Raw genomic sequence first — 16978 nt, forward strand, 5'->3', positions numbered from 1 at the left:
GCAACACGAGGGTCCGCCGGTGTGGGTGCCGCCCTCGAAGTTTATTCCCTTGAGCACGTCCGGCGACTGGCCGGGTATTTTGCGCTGAGCAGCTGGCCATGTGCAGCAGCCGTTCGGCAGCGGCGCGGCGCGATTGGAGGCATGCAGAGCGCCCGTCGTGGTCGCGAGCGTGGTGAAGAGCGGAGAACCCTCACTCCTGTAAGTCTGCTCTGCTGCAGCTCAGTACTCGCCAACCTACCAACCACCAACAATTAGCCGAAGCCCAGAGGCTCCGATCAGTAACAAACTTCACTCCGGCGAGCCACGCGCGATTCTAGTGACTCCTAGGCCCGGAGTGTGACGGTCCTGGAGGCATCCATGGATCGAGGGCGAGACAGCCTGTCCATGATTTTGCCGCCCAGTCAAACAAAAATAAACAACCTCTCTATCATCCTCGGCTCCTCACTCAGGATGAAGATGGATTGCTCCTTTGGGATTGCAAGTGCGTACGCGCCTGTATGTCTGACCATTGCCTATCGATCACCGTCAGCAACAATAATACATTTACTCCTGGCCCACCAACGTCATCCCCAAAAGAAAGAATGACCTTTTCTCAGAAAATAAACATTTCCCCGTCCGCCTCACACTCTGGAGACAGGGGATCCTCTGCATCACCGTCCAGAAATGCGGCTAGTACGACCAGAAGCAAAAAAAGTACCGGCCAGCATATCACCCACTGCAGCCCCTTAGTCGTGACAATGCAGCTGCAACAACGCATTTAGCAGTAGGTTTCTCGACCCATTCTCCATTCGATCTCGCCCTCTGGTCAGTCACCAGAGATCAATCCAAGCTGCAGAATCTCTTGACTTCACCACCTAAGATCCGTGCTCATCTAAGACAGATTCACCCTGTCAACCATGACAAGTACCCACTACTGCATGACATAAACTCCACATCTATTGAAATTTGAATCCTCTCCAATCTTCATGCTATGTCGGGTTCCGTGATTCTTCTCCTCACCTTCTTCGAACTGTGTCATTATGCGGGCCGTTTCCTGCATGCCATTTCTTACATAGGAGAATTCAGTTTAGGCCTTTTTTCGAAAGGTCGGCGACCCAGATGCAATGACGATCCACATATACTTGTCACGCGTTCCTCATAGCATGATGTACTGCATGTTGCCAATTGCACTCTGCTCCGCAAGTAGCACGAAAGATCACTCATTAAGCCTAGAAGACACTTAAGGAAGTTTCATATTCCGAAAGCGACGATTTCTCCGACATGCTATCAAACTGACTCAAAAAGTAAATCGCGAAACGCATTGAAGCCACTTTTTACCAGTGAGATTTAAAGTATCACGCAACAACATAAATTTATCAAGAAAGGTTATCCTAGAGCACTAACTGTAGTGTCCCTGCCATAAGCCCGTCCAACATACCGAAATATTCAGGTACCCGACCCAACAGCCAGTAACCTCCGGACTCACCTATCCTGAACCATGCTCTTAGAAAGGGTATGCCCTGACTTCCTCCTCCTTCGTCAAATCCAGTCCGTCCTTTACCTGCTCTTCATGCTTTCGGTCCAAATATTCGAGTAACACATCCTGATATCTCTCCTTGCCCTTGTATTTGCTCACGTCATCACCCCAGCTGCGCACCGCACTCGCTAGCCTTCCCGGCACATATGGCTCTTCGCATATTTCGGTGATGGGATGGAAGTAAGTTCGGATAGTGAAGACAACGCCACCGGAACGAGGAAGCCTTCCAGACATGAGTCAGCATGCTGCTCGTAAGCAAGGAGGAAAATTACAGGGACAGACCGTCGCAAACTCTGTCTTTCGCTCCGGAACCAGTGATGTCGGATCGCCTTGTTCTTCTCTGCGGTGAACCAGCCAATGCCGTCGCTGTCCTCACTGCCAATGCTGTGGCTCCATGCGAGCGCATCGTCGACTTGAATGAAGTAGTTGTTTCGCAGGACTGCTTTGTCGGGCTGCACGCGTTTGAAGAAGTTCGTCATTCCCTTTTCTAGCTTTTCTTTGAACTGCGGGACGTCACCGCTCGTGTGGATTTCAGAGAGGGGCATGCCAAGCTTGTCTTCCAGACGCCAAAATCCAGCGAGAAGAATGGAACCAGCAAGGAGATAGTACTGTCCATCAGGCTTCTCAAACATGATGGCGAGGTCGTCTTGTACGAAGCGTGCTGCCATCTGCATAGGGTCTTCCTTCAACGGCCGCTCAACGATATTGAACGTCTCCCCAGTCACGATGTTATCCATCCCAACGTCTGTCTTCCGATATAGGCTGGGATACCGCTGCGGCAGGTAGTCGCATAACTCCTCCACCAACTCACACGCACCATCAAAAGCTTCAGGCGCGGTATGGCTGCATTTCGGTCCTCTTTCAACAATGCGTTGGGCTTTGAGATCGTGGAACTTCATGTAGTGATTGTCGAGCTCGATCCACTCATCCCAGTGCATGGTACGTAGACCCATGGTCACGTTGTACTTGGGTCCATAGCGAAATGGACGATATGGCAATGGCTTTGTGTTTTCGACGGACCACTCGGGATAGGGAGGGGCAGCAGGGCGCTTGAAATCTTGAGGAATCCACACTGTGAATTTGTAAGTTGGGAGTCATTCCAAATACGCACGGAGAGTATAATCGGTACCTCCGGGCTTCCGGGGTGGCAGTTTGAAAGGTGAGCGTTTCTCGAGATCAGGGGTGCTAGGCCGTGGTGTGACCTTCCGATTACGAAACCGGCGTGTGAGAACCATTACGGCCCAAGCAAGAGTGAAAAAGGACAGTAAGCTGTATATAAACATCCTATAGTCAATAAAGGTCTTCTTCACTGTTGCATTGAGCTCTGTAACGTCACAATTGTGCCTCCTCCACTCCTTCATTTCCACTATCTTTTTTGCAAACCGATGTAGTAGTGAAGATATTGAGGCCGAGGAGATATAAATATGGCCAAGTAGGTGTGCAGGCTACACAGAGTCTTCGAGGCCAAATATATCTTTTCCACACGCCACTTATGAGGAGGGATCAAGCGCTGGCAGTGGACTGAGAATTGGAAGGAAAGGCTGGAAGATGAATGATCATTATCCGATAAACAGAAACAACGACAGCAATTTCAATGCTATGTTATATTTGATGTGTTGCTACAAAGGCGCTCCGATGTATGTTGCGATAAGGTTGGTAGGGGAGCGGGTGTGGGGTTCCAGAACTTGCGTCGTCAATTCCTGTTTATCGCCGAGAGTTGGGGATATGTTTGCTCGATCAAGCTTAGCTTGAAGCTGTCAACATTTGGATCTCTTCTTTTGCGGGCAGATCTCTCCACCTCTAATTCGATGGAGTTAAAGAACCCTTCATTCACGGTGAGCATCTCGGATTCTGCTAATGTAGGCCTTTTCCACTTTGGCTTTTACGACGCAGCAAACAGTACTGACCCCACCTCCGACGGTATCGCTCGGGAATGAAAGCCCAGTCCGGGACCCAGAGCAAACGGCTCAAAATCGAAGTTTGACTTGCGTCGAGAAATGTTGCGCAAGATAGCTTTTCCCAATTCTCCGAATCAGAAATATAGTTAGGCTCCAAAGGCGACCTCGAAGCGCCGGGGAAATGTGAGTCTACTAAAAACTGGCAGTGTTTGATATCAACCTGTTCTCATGTCAAATATTTTCCAGGAGAATTTCTTGTCACAATCAAGACTGACGTATTTCCCTGGGTCTTCCCGGTTCTCATCATTCATGCCAGGAGGTGTTAACCAGGCACCCGGAAAAATTCCGAACCCAACACTTGCTTCGCTAAATTCGCCTGGGAGCAAACCAGAAAACTCGCTCTTCACGAACTTTGCTCGAACTCGGGTTGGGAGAAAGTACGTAGAAGGAAAGCGGTACCATTCCTTTCCCAGGCAAACGTTATCGCCCGCATTCGACACCCCCGGTTGCTGCAACGGCGCATAGACCTGCAACGGAGCCGAATAGGCAGTCATGGTTCCAATAATACGAAGGATGCCGACGTTCAAAGTTCCAAGAACAAAGCCACTCACAATGACTAGCTTCAACTTCGTAGGTATCTTACTCGCAAGGTCATGTGGATCCGTTGATCCAAGGTTTGCAAGTAGAATATGCAGTGAGATTGCTGCGTTGAGTGCCAAAGCTGGATAAGCCGGATACATAAACCTCTCTTCCTTGTGGGGCTGCAGAGTGAAGATAGCAAACCACAAATAGAATGGCGTAACAAAAACGATTCCCCGAAGTAGGGTTTGCTTCGAGACTGCTCTTTGGCGAACAGTGTGTTGGAAAAGGAGCAATGGGAGCGCGGCTATGGCGAGAACAAACCAAGCGTTGAAATTGAGGAAAAGATTGCGAGCGTAGAAGTGCCATGGCTCCACACCGTAAATGTTCGGGCCCTTGCTACCTCCGGTAAATACGTTGTAGAGAACGATATTCCACGGAACGCAAACGATCTTCCTGTAGAAAAAGGTGTCGATGGCCATTTGAAGTGCCTGAAGGAGAAGAGTAAGCTAAGATACTTAGGATATATAATGACATACCAAGACGATAAGTGATCGGACTGTTCCGTCGAGCACCCTCCTAAACACTTCATATTTTTCCCCAGTAATAGACGCGAAGAGGGCTTCTTCCACTAGGAAGGGGATAGCCAAGGCTCCAGCAAAAGGCCATCCTAGCAAAGCACCAATGGCAAACCAGAGCATGCCCTGAGCAGTCCTCATTCCACCCTTCCAGTCCATAAAGGCCGAGAACCCAAGCATAGTTGTATACATGGCGAAGCTGGAAGGCAAGTACGCAGGCGAAGCATGGTACAAGCCCGGACTAAAGATCATGGCCATCAAGAAGAATATTGCAACTCGGGGATTCATAGTTCTGGAAATGGTGGAATACATTCGTGTTTCGCAAGCTGCGCAGAGGAGAGCTAGGACAATTCTGAGAAAGTAGAATTCGAACACCTTTGTAGTGAACGGCAAGAGATGACCGAGCCATATCACAACCGCATGCATACCAGCGTAGGCCCAGCTTCGAATAGCATACTCGGGGGAATACTCCCACGTTTCCAGCCCATAGCCATGGTTGAGATAGTGCGTAGGTTCCCAGTAGTTGAAGACTTCGTCGCAGTCTTGGATCGGGGAAAAGATGGCGGCAGCAACATTGGCAGCGAGAAAAATGTAGAAGGCAGTGATAGGATCCAGTTGAGGATGCGGGCTCATTGACGCGCTTGCTCTGCGATGTGATGGGTCAACCAACAGAATAGCACGGGAGTGAAGTGATGAGACCCTACCTAGCGACCTTTGGCGACGATGGCTGCACCAACCGAGCTTTAGAGCTGGCTTTAGAGGGCATTGTGGTCAGCGAGGGTGGGATCTGGAGCGCATCGAAACGCGCAGCTCTAGCACCACTACTGCGTAGACGATCGAGTCTTGAGGGCAGGGGTGTGCGATGCCAATGTGCGCTAATGCACTAGCGCCAAGCTAGTGGCCTGCTCTCATTTTCTCTTTCTTCGACACCCGTCACCTTCACGACACCTGATCCATCGCCGGTTCCATCAGCCACTGGACAGGCAGTTAAACACTGTTACATGCGTTCTTGCTGCGTGGAAGAAATAGCTTTCAGTATGTCGGACAATTCCGCGCTAGAGCAGCCTCCTGCCAAGAGGGTACGCCTTGAAGCTCCTCACAATGAAGCTCTCGACGCAGCTGCCTCGCCAGTCGATGACATGGATGACGATTTCTACGAGACCACTCCAGTCAAGCCTTCCTCCACGCCTGTCACCCGTGAGGAACATTCTTCGTCCTTAGCGGTTGAGCCGTCGCCAGCCAGCTTGTCCTCATCGCACATTCCTGGCCTCGGTTCTTGGAGCAGTTCCTCTAAGCAGGAATCATTATTGCCGCAAATCCATAGCCCCAATGGTGCAGGTGCTCATATTCAACATGAGGAAGCCGAAGAAGGCGAACTCTCAGAAGATGGCGAAATCTCAGATACAGGGTCGCTGTACAATGAAACCAAGCCAATGGAGACCATGGTGGGCGGTCAGCATCCACCAGAGTTGGGAAAGGCTTCTGTGGTTGGCACTATCCCAGTAGAGTCGACTGGAACACTTAATAATGGTGCGCTCTCTCGCGGCAGAGTCCACAAACTCCTCAGGGCTAACACTTGTACAGAAGAAAGTTCCACTAATACCCCTTCGCCAAGCCGCCCGTTTAAGCACACTAAAGACGGCGAAATTCTGCCCAGAAGTATTACAAACAATGCATCTACTGTCGAAACAGGGTCGACTGTGTTGAACAGTGCATCTGCACCGCTACATACTCTGGAGCAGGTGGACAACGGAAAAGCAGAGTTCCTTCGTGCTGGACAAGCTAATAAGGGAGATCTAGAGGCAGAATGGCAGTTGGACTCATCCGAGGCAGATTCCTCTAGTGATTCATCTAGTGATTCTAGCGAGGATAGTTCCGATAATAGTGGCGACTCTGACAAGGGTGAACTGCTCAGTGTGGAAGAACAAGCCCGCAGATTGATGATGGAGAGTGCAGATGAGCCAGAATCCACCGCGAGAGCAAAAGTCCGAACTCAGAATGAACTGGATGAGAAGTATGAGAAACCGGATATTACCGTTACCGACGACATGAAGATCACCGAGCTCGGGAAGGTCGAATCCATTGTGGACAACCTGGTCGTCATCAAGGCTAATGTATCTGGAGACTATCGAGTCCTCGAGTCTGAATCACCCTTATGTCTTGCAAATCGCACCGTAGTTGGCAAGGTTTCCGAGACACTCGGCCGCGTGCAGGAACCAAGATATTCACTGGGTTTCAGCGATACCTCAGAAATTGAGACACTTGGGATCAACAAAGATACGCTAATCTACTACATCGATGAGCATTCGAAATTTGTGTACACAGAACCACTGAAGGCACAAAAACACACGGACGCTTCGAACTTGCATGATGAGCCGGCTGGCGAGGTCGACTTCTCCGACGACGAGAAGGAAGCAGAATACAAGCGGGCACAGAAGAAGAAGTGGAAATCTAAGACAGAGGAGAACCACAATCCCAAGGAAAAAGGCCTCAATATTCCTAGAGACAAGCCTCCCCCAGCAACTTCTGGGCAGTATCAGGGTGGTGGGCTTAAATATGGCGACGACGACGACGACGACTTAGAGTTAGGCATGTACAGACCGCTCGCTAGACCAGAACATTTCGAGGATATTGTCGGAAGGGGAGCTCCTTTAGAGGATCGAAGCCATGTTCGTAGAGGAATGAGAGGTCCCCGAGGGGGCAGGCCCGACCGAGGCCGTGGTGGATTCCGAGGAAGAGGTGGTGGCAATGGCGGTGACCGCGGACGAGGTAACCCAGGCAGTCGATTTTCTAGGGGAGCCGACAGACCTGGAAGGCGACAAGAGCAGAACCACTCCAGGAATGGCCCGCAGCAGGAAAACAGGCCAGCTGCCTCTTCATCGCCAGGCCAGATGCATGGAAGACCACAACAGCAACGCTCTCCCCCGCGTGGGAACTCATCTAGGAGACAACCACAATACAACCCCTCTCCAGCACCTGGTTCTGTCCCAACGACATCCGCCAATGCTTCCACATATACACAATACAACCCTTCTCCAGCACTAGCTTCTGTCCCAGCGGGTTCCACCAATGCTTCTGCATATGCACAGAATCCTGCTGTCAACGGCCCTAGCTGGCCCATGCCTGCGCCATCAAATGCCCCTCAAGCTACGCTTCAATACCAAGCAAACCCAACTATTCCTGCTGGTTCTCACTACAACCCCGCCTTCTTTGCGCAGCCACCACAAACGCAAGCTCAGCAGCAATTTACACCAGCGCAGTATGCACAGTATGCGCACTATGCGCAATTAATGCAATACCACCAATACTACGCCGCCATGAATCAGGGTCAAAGTCAACCTAATGCTGCTGCCACCGCCAACAGCCAACAGCACAACCAGCAGAACGGCCAACAGAATAGCCAGCAGAACAGCCAGCAGAACAACCAGCAGAACAACCAGCAGAACAACCAGCAGAACAACCAGCAGAACAACCAGCAAGGGGCATTTCCAGCAGATATCCAACACATATTGAGGACGCTTCGTCAAGGTCAAGGACCAGCATCATAGGGGACCAGCATCAGAAGGGAGCGCTATCACAAGGAACGAGAGAGTGAATTGTATGACTATCAGATGTATGACCACGACTTCATGGGGAGGGTCCGAAGAAGTGTATGAGCCAGCGCGATGCTTTTTGCCAACGCAAGCCTAATTACGCGTATTGACAGAAGGTACGTGAATTGTTTGCTTGCTTGCTTGCTTGCCTCCTCGCCTACCTGCCCAATGAATCACCAACTTGCTGGGTCATCCAAGGATGATGCCAAGTCGGCTCAGAACCGAGTGTTCGGCGTTGCAACATGTAGACAATACACGATGGATACCTCCACCCTCGATTCTGCGTGATACTCTAGTTTTGATCCACGACCCACCAAAGCCTGCAGACACTCGATTGCTCTTGCATTGTGCGAGTGGCTCAAAGGTGGACGGCGACCGAGGACGGAGAAACACTCCAGCATACACCCTAGACGTCCAGTGTGGGAGAATATGCAGTCCAGTGACACATTTAACCTTGGAGAGCGGGGAGAGCTCGAGCGTCACCCCAAGGGTTGCATTTACGATACAAATATGGAGACGGGAAGACAGTAAGAATTGCACGGCTACGATTTCTTACGCTATAGTTCATCTTCATGTGTTAGTGGAGGACCGGCGGTCGGCGACAGGCATGGATGATGGTGGGTGTGCCCGGCGCCACTGTTGTGTGGCTTGGATGAAGCGGGGCGGTGAGTTCGGGAGCAGTGCAGCGGAGAGGAGAGAAGGCCCCCAAGCGCAGCAGACTGGACACGATGACCACAGCGGGGGGTTTTTCGCCGCGCACCGAGACTTCAGCGACCAGAGCGCATATTGCAAAGCTCCATCTGGCGGCCTGTGAGGGAAGCAGAAGCAGAAACATGGGAGCGGCGGGGCGGGACGGGACTGGCTGCTAGCCACTGGCTGCTGGTGTCTTTTGTTGTCTGCCCCAGTGGTCTTGTTCTAGGCTTAGGCGGTGCATGTGTCGGCAGCTGGCCCGTGACAGAAAGGCGGGAGTGCCATCTTGGGGTCGGCATCATCTTCAACTCTCCATCAAATGAACACCGCCTGCCGTGTGCCTTCTCGCCGTTGTGAATCGCCCTCCCACTGTGCTGTGCATCTGCGCCTGCGACTGCCGACCCCCCGCCCCGCCCATGTGCGTCCCCGCGTCCCATCCCAAGCCTCGATGAAGCCATCCTAGGACTCCTGGCACTCGTCGGTGCTCGTCGCGGCAGCACAAATCGAACGAAACCCACCCGCCCATCGCGTCCGCGCCCGCGCTCGCCAGCGCAAGCCCCGGAGCGACAATGACGAGGAAGGAGAATGCGGGTAGGCATGGATCCACCGAGAGCTCGGGGGCGGAGAGCTGGCGCTCGAGCGACACGGTGAGGGCCAGCTTCAGCGGCCGTTCTCGAGGAACGCCCGTCACCGTGAAGACGTCTAAAGACCACAACCATCATCAGTACGTACCCTCTCGGCGCATTTGGTTGTTGTTCTGTTCGAGAGCATTGGGTGTTTGGTTGCGCATTTGGGCGTTGCGCGAGTCGTGCGCATTGTGTGTTCCACTGGAGTGCGCCCCGAGGTTCTGCAGCGTGTTGTCGCAGAGCTCTGACAGTCTCGCCCAACATCTTGTCTCTCATGATCTTGATTTCTTGTTTCCGATCTTCTGTTCTCGTCTCTCATCTGCTCGCCAACTAGCCGTGTTAGGCCAAGACACCTCACCCGCGAGATCTGTGCAACAGCCTTGTCCCCCCCACCCCCCCTCCGCTCGTCTCAAGCCCAGACATACGAGCTTCTGTTGAACGAGGGCCAGCTAACGCCTCGAGCCAGGATCGAAAAGGAGTCGGAAATCTCGCCCGGCACCATCCCCCCAATTCCTCCTCCCAAAGACCCCTCCCATAAACCCCGGAAAAACTCCAATTGGAACAGCCCGCGAACTGCCGACTGGGGCAACCACCGGAAAGAGCTGGCTGTACTAGAGACATCCGGAAGCAGGATACCGTCCATCTCCCACAATCCACCGACCGCCACTTCGCCCATCCCGCCGTGGATTTCTGCCACCGCAAATGGTTCCGTGATGCCCTCAAGCGTCTTCTCCAGTTTCTTCAACGACTCGAATGAGGACATAGCACAGCTCTCACCAGGCTTCCGTCCTAGTAGCGGAAAGGAGGATAATATGGGGTTTCCCAGTGATGATCGACGGCCCTCCGTTGCGAGTGCCACCACGGTCAGCAGCTCGGGGTCGAAATCGAGCATCAGCAGAGGATTCCATAAGAAACTGCAGGGATTCTTCGGGGAGGAGTTTCCTGGCGATTCCCGCCAGAATTCAGATACGAGCCTGACGACCCCGTATGGAGCTGAACCACAGCCAACACGCGTTTCCCGGAACCGCACAAACTCCGTGAATAATACCCTCGGGAGCAGCATGAACAGCAGGCCTGGCTCGCCGGCAAGCTCCCGTCCACGAACGCCGCTCCCTTCGTCGGAAGTGACGCCCTGGGAGTTCCAAGACTACAAGGTAAGTTTAGTCGAATGTTACACAATCGCTGGCGGAGTAGACCTGAGGATAGTGAGTGGCCTCACAAAGAATCTGACCGTGACACGAGTTGAGGCTCATCTCCTAACCCAACGCTCCTTCCCTATTGACACATCTCGCTGCCTCCCATTCGTCGCGCTTGCTTGCAATCCACTATCAATATTTGCCCTTGTTATGCGGGACGTCACTGACTTTACCTCTAGGAAATGCCTTCTCAAGGTGAGAATGGCCGCCCCTCCTCCGAGCAGCATTCGAACAAGTCTGGCAAGAGTTCCCACAAATTGAGGCTCCCGGGACACCGGCACAACCGGAGCAAAGACGACATCAAAGCGTCTGAAGGGCGAGCCGAGATTAGCCAACCCTATCCATTGCGACCGGTGACTAGTCGAGAGGATTCGTCCTATAGCATCCGCCGAGACCAACAATACCCCTCCGCCCTCAGTTCCGCCTTCGCTTCCAAAACCAATCTAGTCCCGCGACCATCAAGTCCTACCCCAAGCGCCTTTAGCGAGATGTCTCGGGACCCTTCAGCACAAAGATCGCCCAGTACTAGTAAACCACGCTCTATTCTCGACCGCTTCAAGAGAAAGGACAAAACAGACCGCTCGGGTCCAGAGTTCCTCAAGGATCTTCCTCCTTCGACGGTTTCCCTGCAACCTTCCATCAAGTCTGCAAAATATCCTCGAGCAGAGCCCTCGCCATCTATTATGAGCTCCAAGAAGAAAGGCACGATAGAACCGGGGTATCGAGAGAAAGGTTTCGGATACGTCAAAGAGGTCAAGAAGGACCATAGTCGTCTGCCCTTCAAGAGCTCGAAGCGGCCAGGCGGAACAAATGAACAGCCACGTGGGAAAGATCCGAATGAAGCAAAGGCCGACGCCGTAATGAACGATGCGCTGTGGAACCTGGACACTGATCTCGATCACATGGAGGGCATTGTCAACCCGCAGCAGCCGCCAATGACTCCACCCATGGGTGATGTTCCCCCAGTTTGGCCTGGAGAAGATCCCACACCAGAGGTAAAGGACCAGGACGGGTTTATCGCTGCATGGGATGCTCCTGATTCGTGGGCCGTCAAGCGAATGGGTGACGAGAGCCTTCGACATGGCGAATTCGACGAAACTAGCGCCATCCCGAAGGATGAAGATAACTCAAAGACATATTGCGTTCGTATATTCAGGGTAGATTCGACATTTGCGACCCTATCTGCGACGCTTAGTACCTCGGTCTCTGAGATTATCCAGATTCTTGGGAAGAAAACACTGCTTCAGGATGAACTAGACAACTATCACATTGTCATGCGCAAACATGATACCTCGCGCCAACTAGACTCCCTGGAACGGCCCCTACTGATCCAAAAGCGATTGCTAGAGCAAGCGGGTTATACGGAGGCCGACCGTCTTGAAGAAGTTGGAAGAGAAGACAACAGTTACCTATGTCGATTCACTTTCATCCCAGCAAAGATGAGCGGCTACTCGAGCTTAGAAAAAGACCCCGGCTTTAGCAAGATGCAAAAGTTCAGCCATATTGATCTTCAAGGCCGCAACCTAATCACCATTCCCATCACGCTCTACCAGAAAGCGACAGAAATCATATCCCTCAACCTCTCTCGAAATCTGTCACTGGACGTTCCAAAGGATTTCATACAAGCTTGTACCAATCTCCGCGAGATCAAATACACGAGTAATGACGCTCGCCGGTTACCGCCTAGTTTAAGTCTAGCAAGTCGTTTGACAATGCTAGACATCTCAAATAATCGTCTCCAACAATTAGAACATGCGGAGCTGCACAAATTGCAGAGCCTGCAAGGCCTTCGACTCTCCAACAACAGGTTAACTCAGCTTCCAGTATACTTTGGTCAGTATCGGGCACTCAGGAGTCTGAATTTGAGCTCAAACTCCCTCAGCGAGTTTCCGGACTTTCTATGCGAAGTACGGACCCTTGTTGACCTTGATATAAGCTTCAACTCGATCTCGAGCCTACCAAAGATTGGGCAGCTGACCTGTTTGGAAAGGCTGTGGGCGACAAACAATAAGCTATCCGGAAGCTTCCCTCCTTCCCTCAGCAATTTGGTCAATTTGCGGGAGATCGATGTTCGCTTCAATGCTCTTGATAGCATGGATGTCATGTCTCAGCTGCCAAGGTTGGAGTATTTGATGATTGGACACAACTCGATATCGGCATTTGAGGGTTCATTTCCAAAGATTCGGGTGTTACACATGAACCACAACCCGGTTACGCGCTTTGGAATGAGTGCTCCTGTACCATCGTTGTCGATGCTGAATCTTGCATCTGCGAAACTTGCGCAGCTTCCCGAAGATTTGTTCCAAAAGATCACCGGGTTAACGAAACTCATCCTAGACAAGAACCATTTCACTTCCATCTCGACTCATATCGGGAGACTTTATCGGCTCGAGCACTTAAGCGTAGCAAGGAATTCCCTCGATGAGCTCCCAGCCGAGATTGGACGGCTTGCTGAGCTCCGATATCTCGACGTCCGTGAGAACAATTTAGGACGACTTCCCCCAGAGATATGGTATGCGCGACGGTTAGAAACCCTCAACGTATCCTCTAACGTCCTAGACGCATTCCCTAAGCCGAGTGCGCCTCCTCCCTCCCTGAATGGCGATGTGTCTAACATGGATGGTGCAACTCCTCTATCCACTCCCAGTCTTGGGACCAGTCCAAGTTACGAAGAGCTTGGGAAGCTGGAAGACTTTGCCAACCGACGTCCTAGCCAAGCGTCTGCTGGATACCTTAGTTCAGGTCCCTCACCAGCTGCATCACAACGCAAAGGTTCCATGGCTTCATACGGTACAGGGTCAACGACCACGGCAAGGAAACAATCTCTCACCTCGCGTACACCAACGGAAGGAACTCTAACTCCCATCTCACGCAAAGACTCAAGTCTCTCAAACCGAATGGTGGCAACCTTCGCAGGATCATTACGACACCTATTCCTCGCTGATAACAGGCTTTCAGATGATGTCTTCGACGAGCTTGCCTTGCTTCCAGAGCTGAGGATAGTCAACTTAGCATACAATCTTATCTACGATATTCCACTTCGAACAATACGTAGATGGCAGCATCTCGCTGAGCTATATCTTTCTGGAAACGACCTGACATCCTTACCGGCCGAGGACCTGGAAGAAGTAGGCTCTCTAAAGATTCTTCACATCAATAGCAACAAATTCCAGGTTCTCCCTGCGGAATTAGGGAAAGTTGCGAAGCTTGCTATTCTCGATGTCGGTAGTAACTCCCTGAAGTACAATGTGTCCAATTGGCCATATGACTGGAATTGGAACTGGAACCATAACTTGAAATATCTTAATCTTTCCGGTAACAAGCGACTTGAGATTAAGCCCAGCGGACCTTTCAGTGGTGGAGGAGCTGCAATGCGTGAAGGCAGAGATCTAACTGACTTTACATCCCTCATCAACTTGAGAGTCCTAGGGTTGATGGATGTAACCATGATGGTACCATCGGTGCCGGAGCAGACTGAGGACAGGAGAGTCCGAACTTCAGGCTCAGCGGTGGGGACAATGGCTTATGGGATGGCTGATAGCCTCGGTCGCAATGAACATGTGTCGACTATGGACATGGTCATCCCCCGATTCCGAAGCCACGACGAAGAGCAGGTCCTCGGCATTTTTGATGGTCAGCCCCTTGCTGGTGGAGGATCCAAGATTGCCAAATACCTTTACGATAACTTCAAACACCGATTTGCGGACGAACTCGACCGTTTGCGACCTCAAGAGACTCCAGTCGATGCCCTACGGCGCACCTATCTGGGTCTCAACAAAGAGCTGGCAACTGCGGCCACACAATCATTAGACAAGAATGCTTCGATAGGCGCCTCGATGCAGCCTCGTGGATCTGTCCCAGAGCTTGGCGATGATGACTTGCATTCTGGAAGCGTTGCTACTGTCTTATACTTAAAGGAAATGGAGCTATACATCTCCAACGTTGGCGATGCTCAAGCCCTGCTCATCCGCTCAGAGGGTGGTCACAAGCTTCTTACACGAAAACACGACCCAGCGGAACCCGGTGAGCGTTCAAGGATCCGAGAAGCTGGAGGATTTGTCTCCCGACAAGGCAAACTGAACGACGTCCTCGAAGTATCACGCGCCTTTGGCTACGTGCAGATGTCCCCATCTGTAATTGCCTCTCCACACATACTCAATCTCACGCTTGGCGACACTGATGAAATGATCTTGATGGCCTCTCGAGAGCTATGGGAATATCTCACCCCGGATTTTGCTGTTGATGTTGCACGGTCAGAACGGAACGACTTGATGCGGGCTGCTCAAAAGCTTCGAGATCTTGCGATAGCATTTGGTGCGACCAACAAAATCATGGTTATGTTAATTGGTGTTAGCGATCTCAAGAGCAAGCAACGAGCGCGATTCCGGACACATAGCATGTCGATGGGGCCCTCCGGATCCCCAGATGACTTTTTCTCGAGTCGCAGAGTCGGTAAACGTGCCCGCAACCAAGTCGGTGACTCTAAACTTGCTCGACTTGACAATGAGGTCGATGCCCCAACCGGAGAAGTTAGTTTGGTGTTTACTGACATCAAGAATTCAACCCTCCTATGGGAGACGTATCCGATTGCTATGAGATCGGCCATCAGAATGCACAACGAGCTAATGCGTCGGCAACTGCGCATCATTGGTGGTTATGAGGTCAAGACCGAAGGTGATGCCTTTATGGTGGCTTTCCCAACCGTCACATCCGCTCTACTTTGGTGTTTCACCATCCAAAGCCAGTTGCTCGAGGTTCAGTGGCCGCAGGAAATCCTTAGCGGTGTCAATGGACAAGAAGTAGTAGATCCTGACGGTAACGTCATATTCCGAGGCCTCTCAGTACGGATGGGCGTCCACTGGGGTTCGCCTGTGTGTGAGGTCGATCCTGTCACCAAACGCATGGACTATTTTGGGCCAATGGTTAATCGAGCCTCGCGCATCTCGTCCGTCGCTGACGGAGGACAAATTACAGTCTCTTCCGATTTCATTGCCGAGATTCAGAGACTTCTAGAGACCCATATCGAGGGTGACCGAAGCAACTCCACCGGATCTGAGGAAGCGCTCGGAGATGACTTGATGACCCAAGCTATCCGGCAAGAGCTTCGATCGTTAAGCAGTCAGGGTTTTGAGGTCAAAGATCTAGGTGAACGCCGCCTGAAGGGTCTCGAGAATCCGGAGTATATTTATCTGATGTATCCTCATTCCTTAGCTAGTCGTCTTGCTGTGCAGCGGCAATTGGAGGCCAAACAACCACTACCAGCGCAGGCTGGCCAAGTTGGGCAGAAGATGCCGGGTAGCCAGCTTACGATTGACACTGAAAATGTTTGGGATCTTTGGAACGTCAGTCTACGTCTGGAGATGCTTTGCAGCACTCTGGAAAGCCCTGGAACCATGGAGTTGAAGCCTCCGGAGACGGCGTTGTTGGAGCGAATGAAGAATCGAGGTGGTGAGATAACAGATCGATTTTTGATCAACTTCGTCGAACACCAGATCTCAAGAATCGAGGTAAGATACTTCACACTTACTTCCACGATAGCTAGCTAATCACTTTCACAGACATGTACCACCACTCTCGCCATCCGTCACATGGTCAGACCTTTCGGCTCGACTTCGCTGCTCCGGCAAGCTTGCCCCATGGCTGATATATTAACCGAACTTCAGTCTCAGCTGAAGGAACTTCAACAATACAAAGATGATGCAGCCTCTCAGATCGTATCAGCATGAGAGGAAGTCACAAAATAGTCTCATGAATATCCTACCAACCTAACCTCACAACGACGTCTACGACATCTTACACTTACCATGTCATAATACTACCATTCATATCACCAAAATACTCCGAATGTCTCATCCACCCTCACCTATGTCCATACCCGGCGTTCAATAGGACCTGTATCACCACGTGCCCCGGCGGCTTCATTCAATCTACCTTCTTCGATATGGTTACGAAATATTAGGCCCGCATGATTTTCATGATGACGCCTTGGGACCCTGGACTTATCTTGCACAAGTTTTTTTAGCCTTTTTATTATACATGCAGTACAACTTTTTTTTCCCGGAGGAAAGCAAGTGAACACCCTTATTTTTGAAGGGGAAGGAATCGGGTATATGTGTTTACGATAGGTTTTTGTCGGTCCTGAATGCTGGGGGAGCGGGGTTTTCGTTGTCTCTTGATTGAATGGAAAGGGTGGGTGGACGAGTCGGGCGGATATTTAGCAAGCATATTCTGGAAGACGACTTGATAGGAATTACACTTTTTTCTTGTTTCGATTTGATTTCTTCAAGTTGATTGTGACGGCC

The 16978-nt window shown here is 51.4% G+C and overlaps 4 protein-coding genes across 4 annotated transcripts; 3 read left to right on the plus strand and 1 right to left on the minus strand.

Annotated features, from left to right (window-relative positions):
• Window positions 1-1337: 1337 nt before the first annotated feature.
• On the minus strand, window positions 1338-5392 carry BDR25DRAFT_330601 (uncharacterized protein). Its single transcript, XM_033692547.1, has 6 exons — window positions 5276-5392; window positions 4533-5217; window positions 3690-4484; window positions 3391-3634; window positions 1799-2588; window positions 1338-1739 (listed from the first exon to the last, which is right to left on the minus strand). The coding sequence occupies exons 1-6, from the start codon at window positions 5335-5337 to the stop codon at window positions 1484-1486; spliced, it is 2832 nt and encodes a 943-aa protein (XP_033554844.1). The 5' UTR covers window positions 5338-5392; the 3' UTR covers window positions 1338-1483.
• Window positions 5393-5508: 116 nt separating this feature from the next.
• BDR25DRAFT_6378 (NAF1-domain-containing protein) lies at window positions 5509-8241 on the plus strand. The gene is made up of 2 exons (XM_033698855.1): window positions 5509-6101; window positions 6156-8241. Exons 1-2 carry the CDS (start codon window positions 5573-5575, stop codon window positions 8117-8119), a joined length of 2493 nt encoding a protein of 830 aa, XP_033554845.1. The 5' UTR covers window positions 5509-5572; the 3' UTR covers window positions 8120-8241.
• On the plus strand, window positions 8242-9126 carry BDR25DRAFT_6379 (uncharacterized protein). The gene has a single exon (XM_033698856.1). The coding sequence runs from the start codon at window positions 8364-8366 to the stop codon at window positions 8976-8978; it is 615 nt and encodes a 204-aa protein (XP_033554846.1). The 5' UTR covers window positions 8242-8363; the 3' UTR covers window positions 8979-9126.
• A 55-nt stretch (window positions 9127-9181) lies between these two features.
• Window positions 9182-16580, plus strand: BDR25DRAFT_6381 (PP2C-domain-containing protein). Its single transcript, XM_033698857.1, has 4 exons — window positions 9182-9578; window positions 9947-10634; window positions 10856-16183; window positions 16235-16580. Exons 1-4 carry the CDS (start codon window positions 9424-9426, stop codon window positions 16400-16402), a joined length of 6339 nt encoding a protein of 2112 aa, XP_033554847.1. The 5' UTR covers window positions 9182-9423; the 3' UTR covers window positions 16403-16580.
• Window positions 16581-16978: the final 398 nt, after the last annotated feature.

This window comes from Lindgomyces ingoldianus (genome assembly GCF_010093535.1).
Source record: "Lindgomyces ingoldianus strain ATCC 200398 unplaced genomic scaffold BDR25scaffold_1, whole genome shotgun sequence".
Taxonomy (NCBI): domain Eukaryota; kingdom Fungi; phylum Ascomycota; class Dothideomycetes; order Pleosporales; family Lindgomycetaceae; genus Lindgomyces; species Lindgomyces ingoldianus.

Bases quoted from the DNA above. Each gene is read 5' to 3' on its own strand.
- BDR25DRAFT_330601 (XM_033692547.1), bottom strand. From the start codon at position 5,337: ATGCCCTCTAAAGCCAGCTCTAAAGCTCGGTTGGTGCAGCCATCGTCG. The intron at 5,218-5,275 runs GTAGGGTCTCAT...ATCACATCGCAG, and splicing joins TCGTCGCCAAAGGTCGCTAG to AGCAAGCGCGTCAATGAGCC. The intron at 1,740-1,798 runs GTCTGTCCCTGT...CATGTCTGGAAG, and splicing joins GAAAGACAGAGTTTGCGACG to GCTTCCTCGTTCCGGTGGCG.
- BDR25DRAFT_6378 (XM_033698855.1), top strand. From the start codon at position 5,573: ATGCGTTCTTGCTGCGTGGAAGAAATAGCTTTCAGTATGTCGGACAAT. The intron at 6,102-6,155 runs GTGCGCTCTCTC...ACACTTGTACAG, and splicing joins GACTGGAACACTTAATAATG to AAGAAAGTTCCACTAATACC.
- BDR25DRAFT_6379 (XM_033698856.1), top strand. From the start codon at position 8,364: ATGATGCCAAGTCGGCTCAGAACCGAGTGTTCGGCGTTGCAACATGTA.
- BDR25DRAFT_6381 (XM_033698857.1), top strand. From the start codon at position 9,424: ATGACGAGGAAGGAGAATGCGGGTAGGCATGGATCCACCGAGAGCTCG. The intron at 9,579-9,946 runs GTACGTACCCTC...GCCTCGAGCCAG, and splicing joins AAAGACCACAACCATCATCA to GATCGAAAAGGAGTCGGAAA. The intron at 10,635-10,855 runs GTAAGTTTAGTC...CTTTACCTCTAG, and splicing joins GGGAGTTCCAAGACTACAAG to GAAATGCCTTCTCAAGGTGA.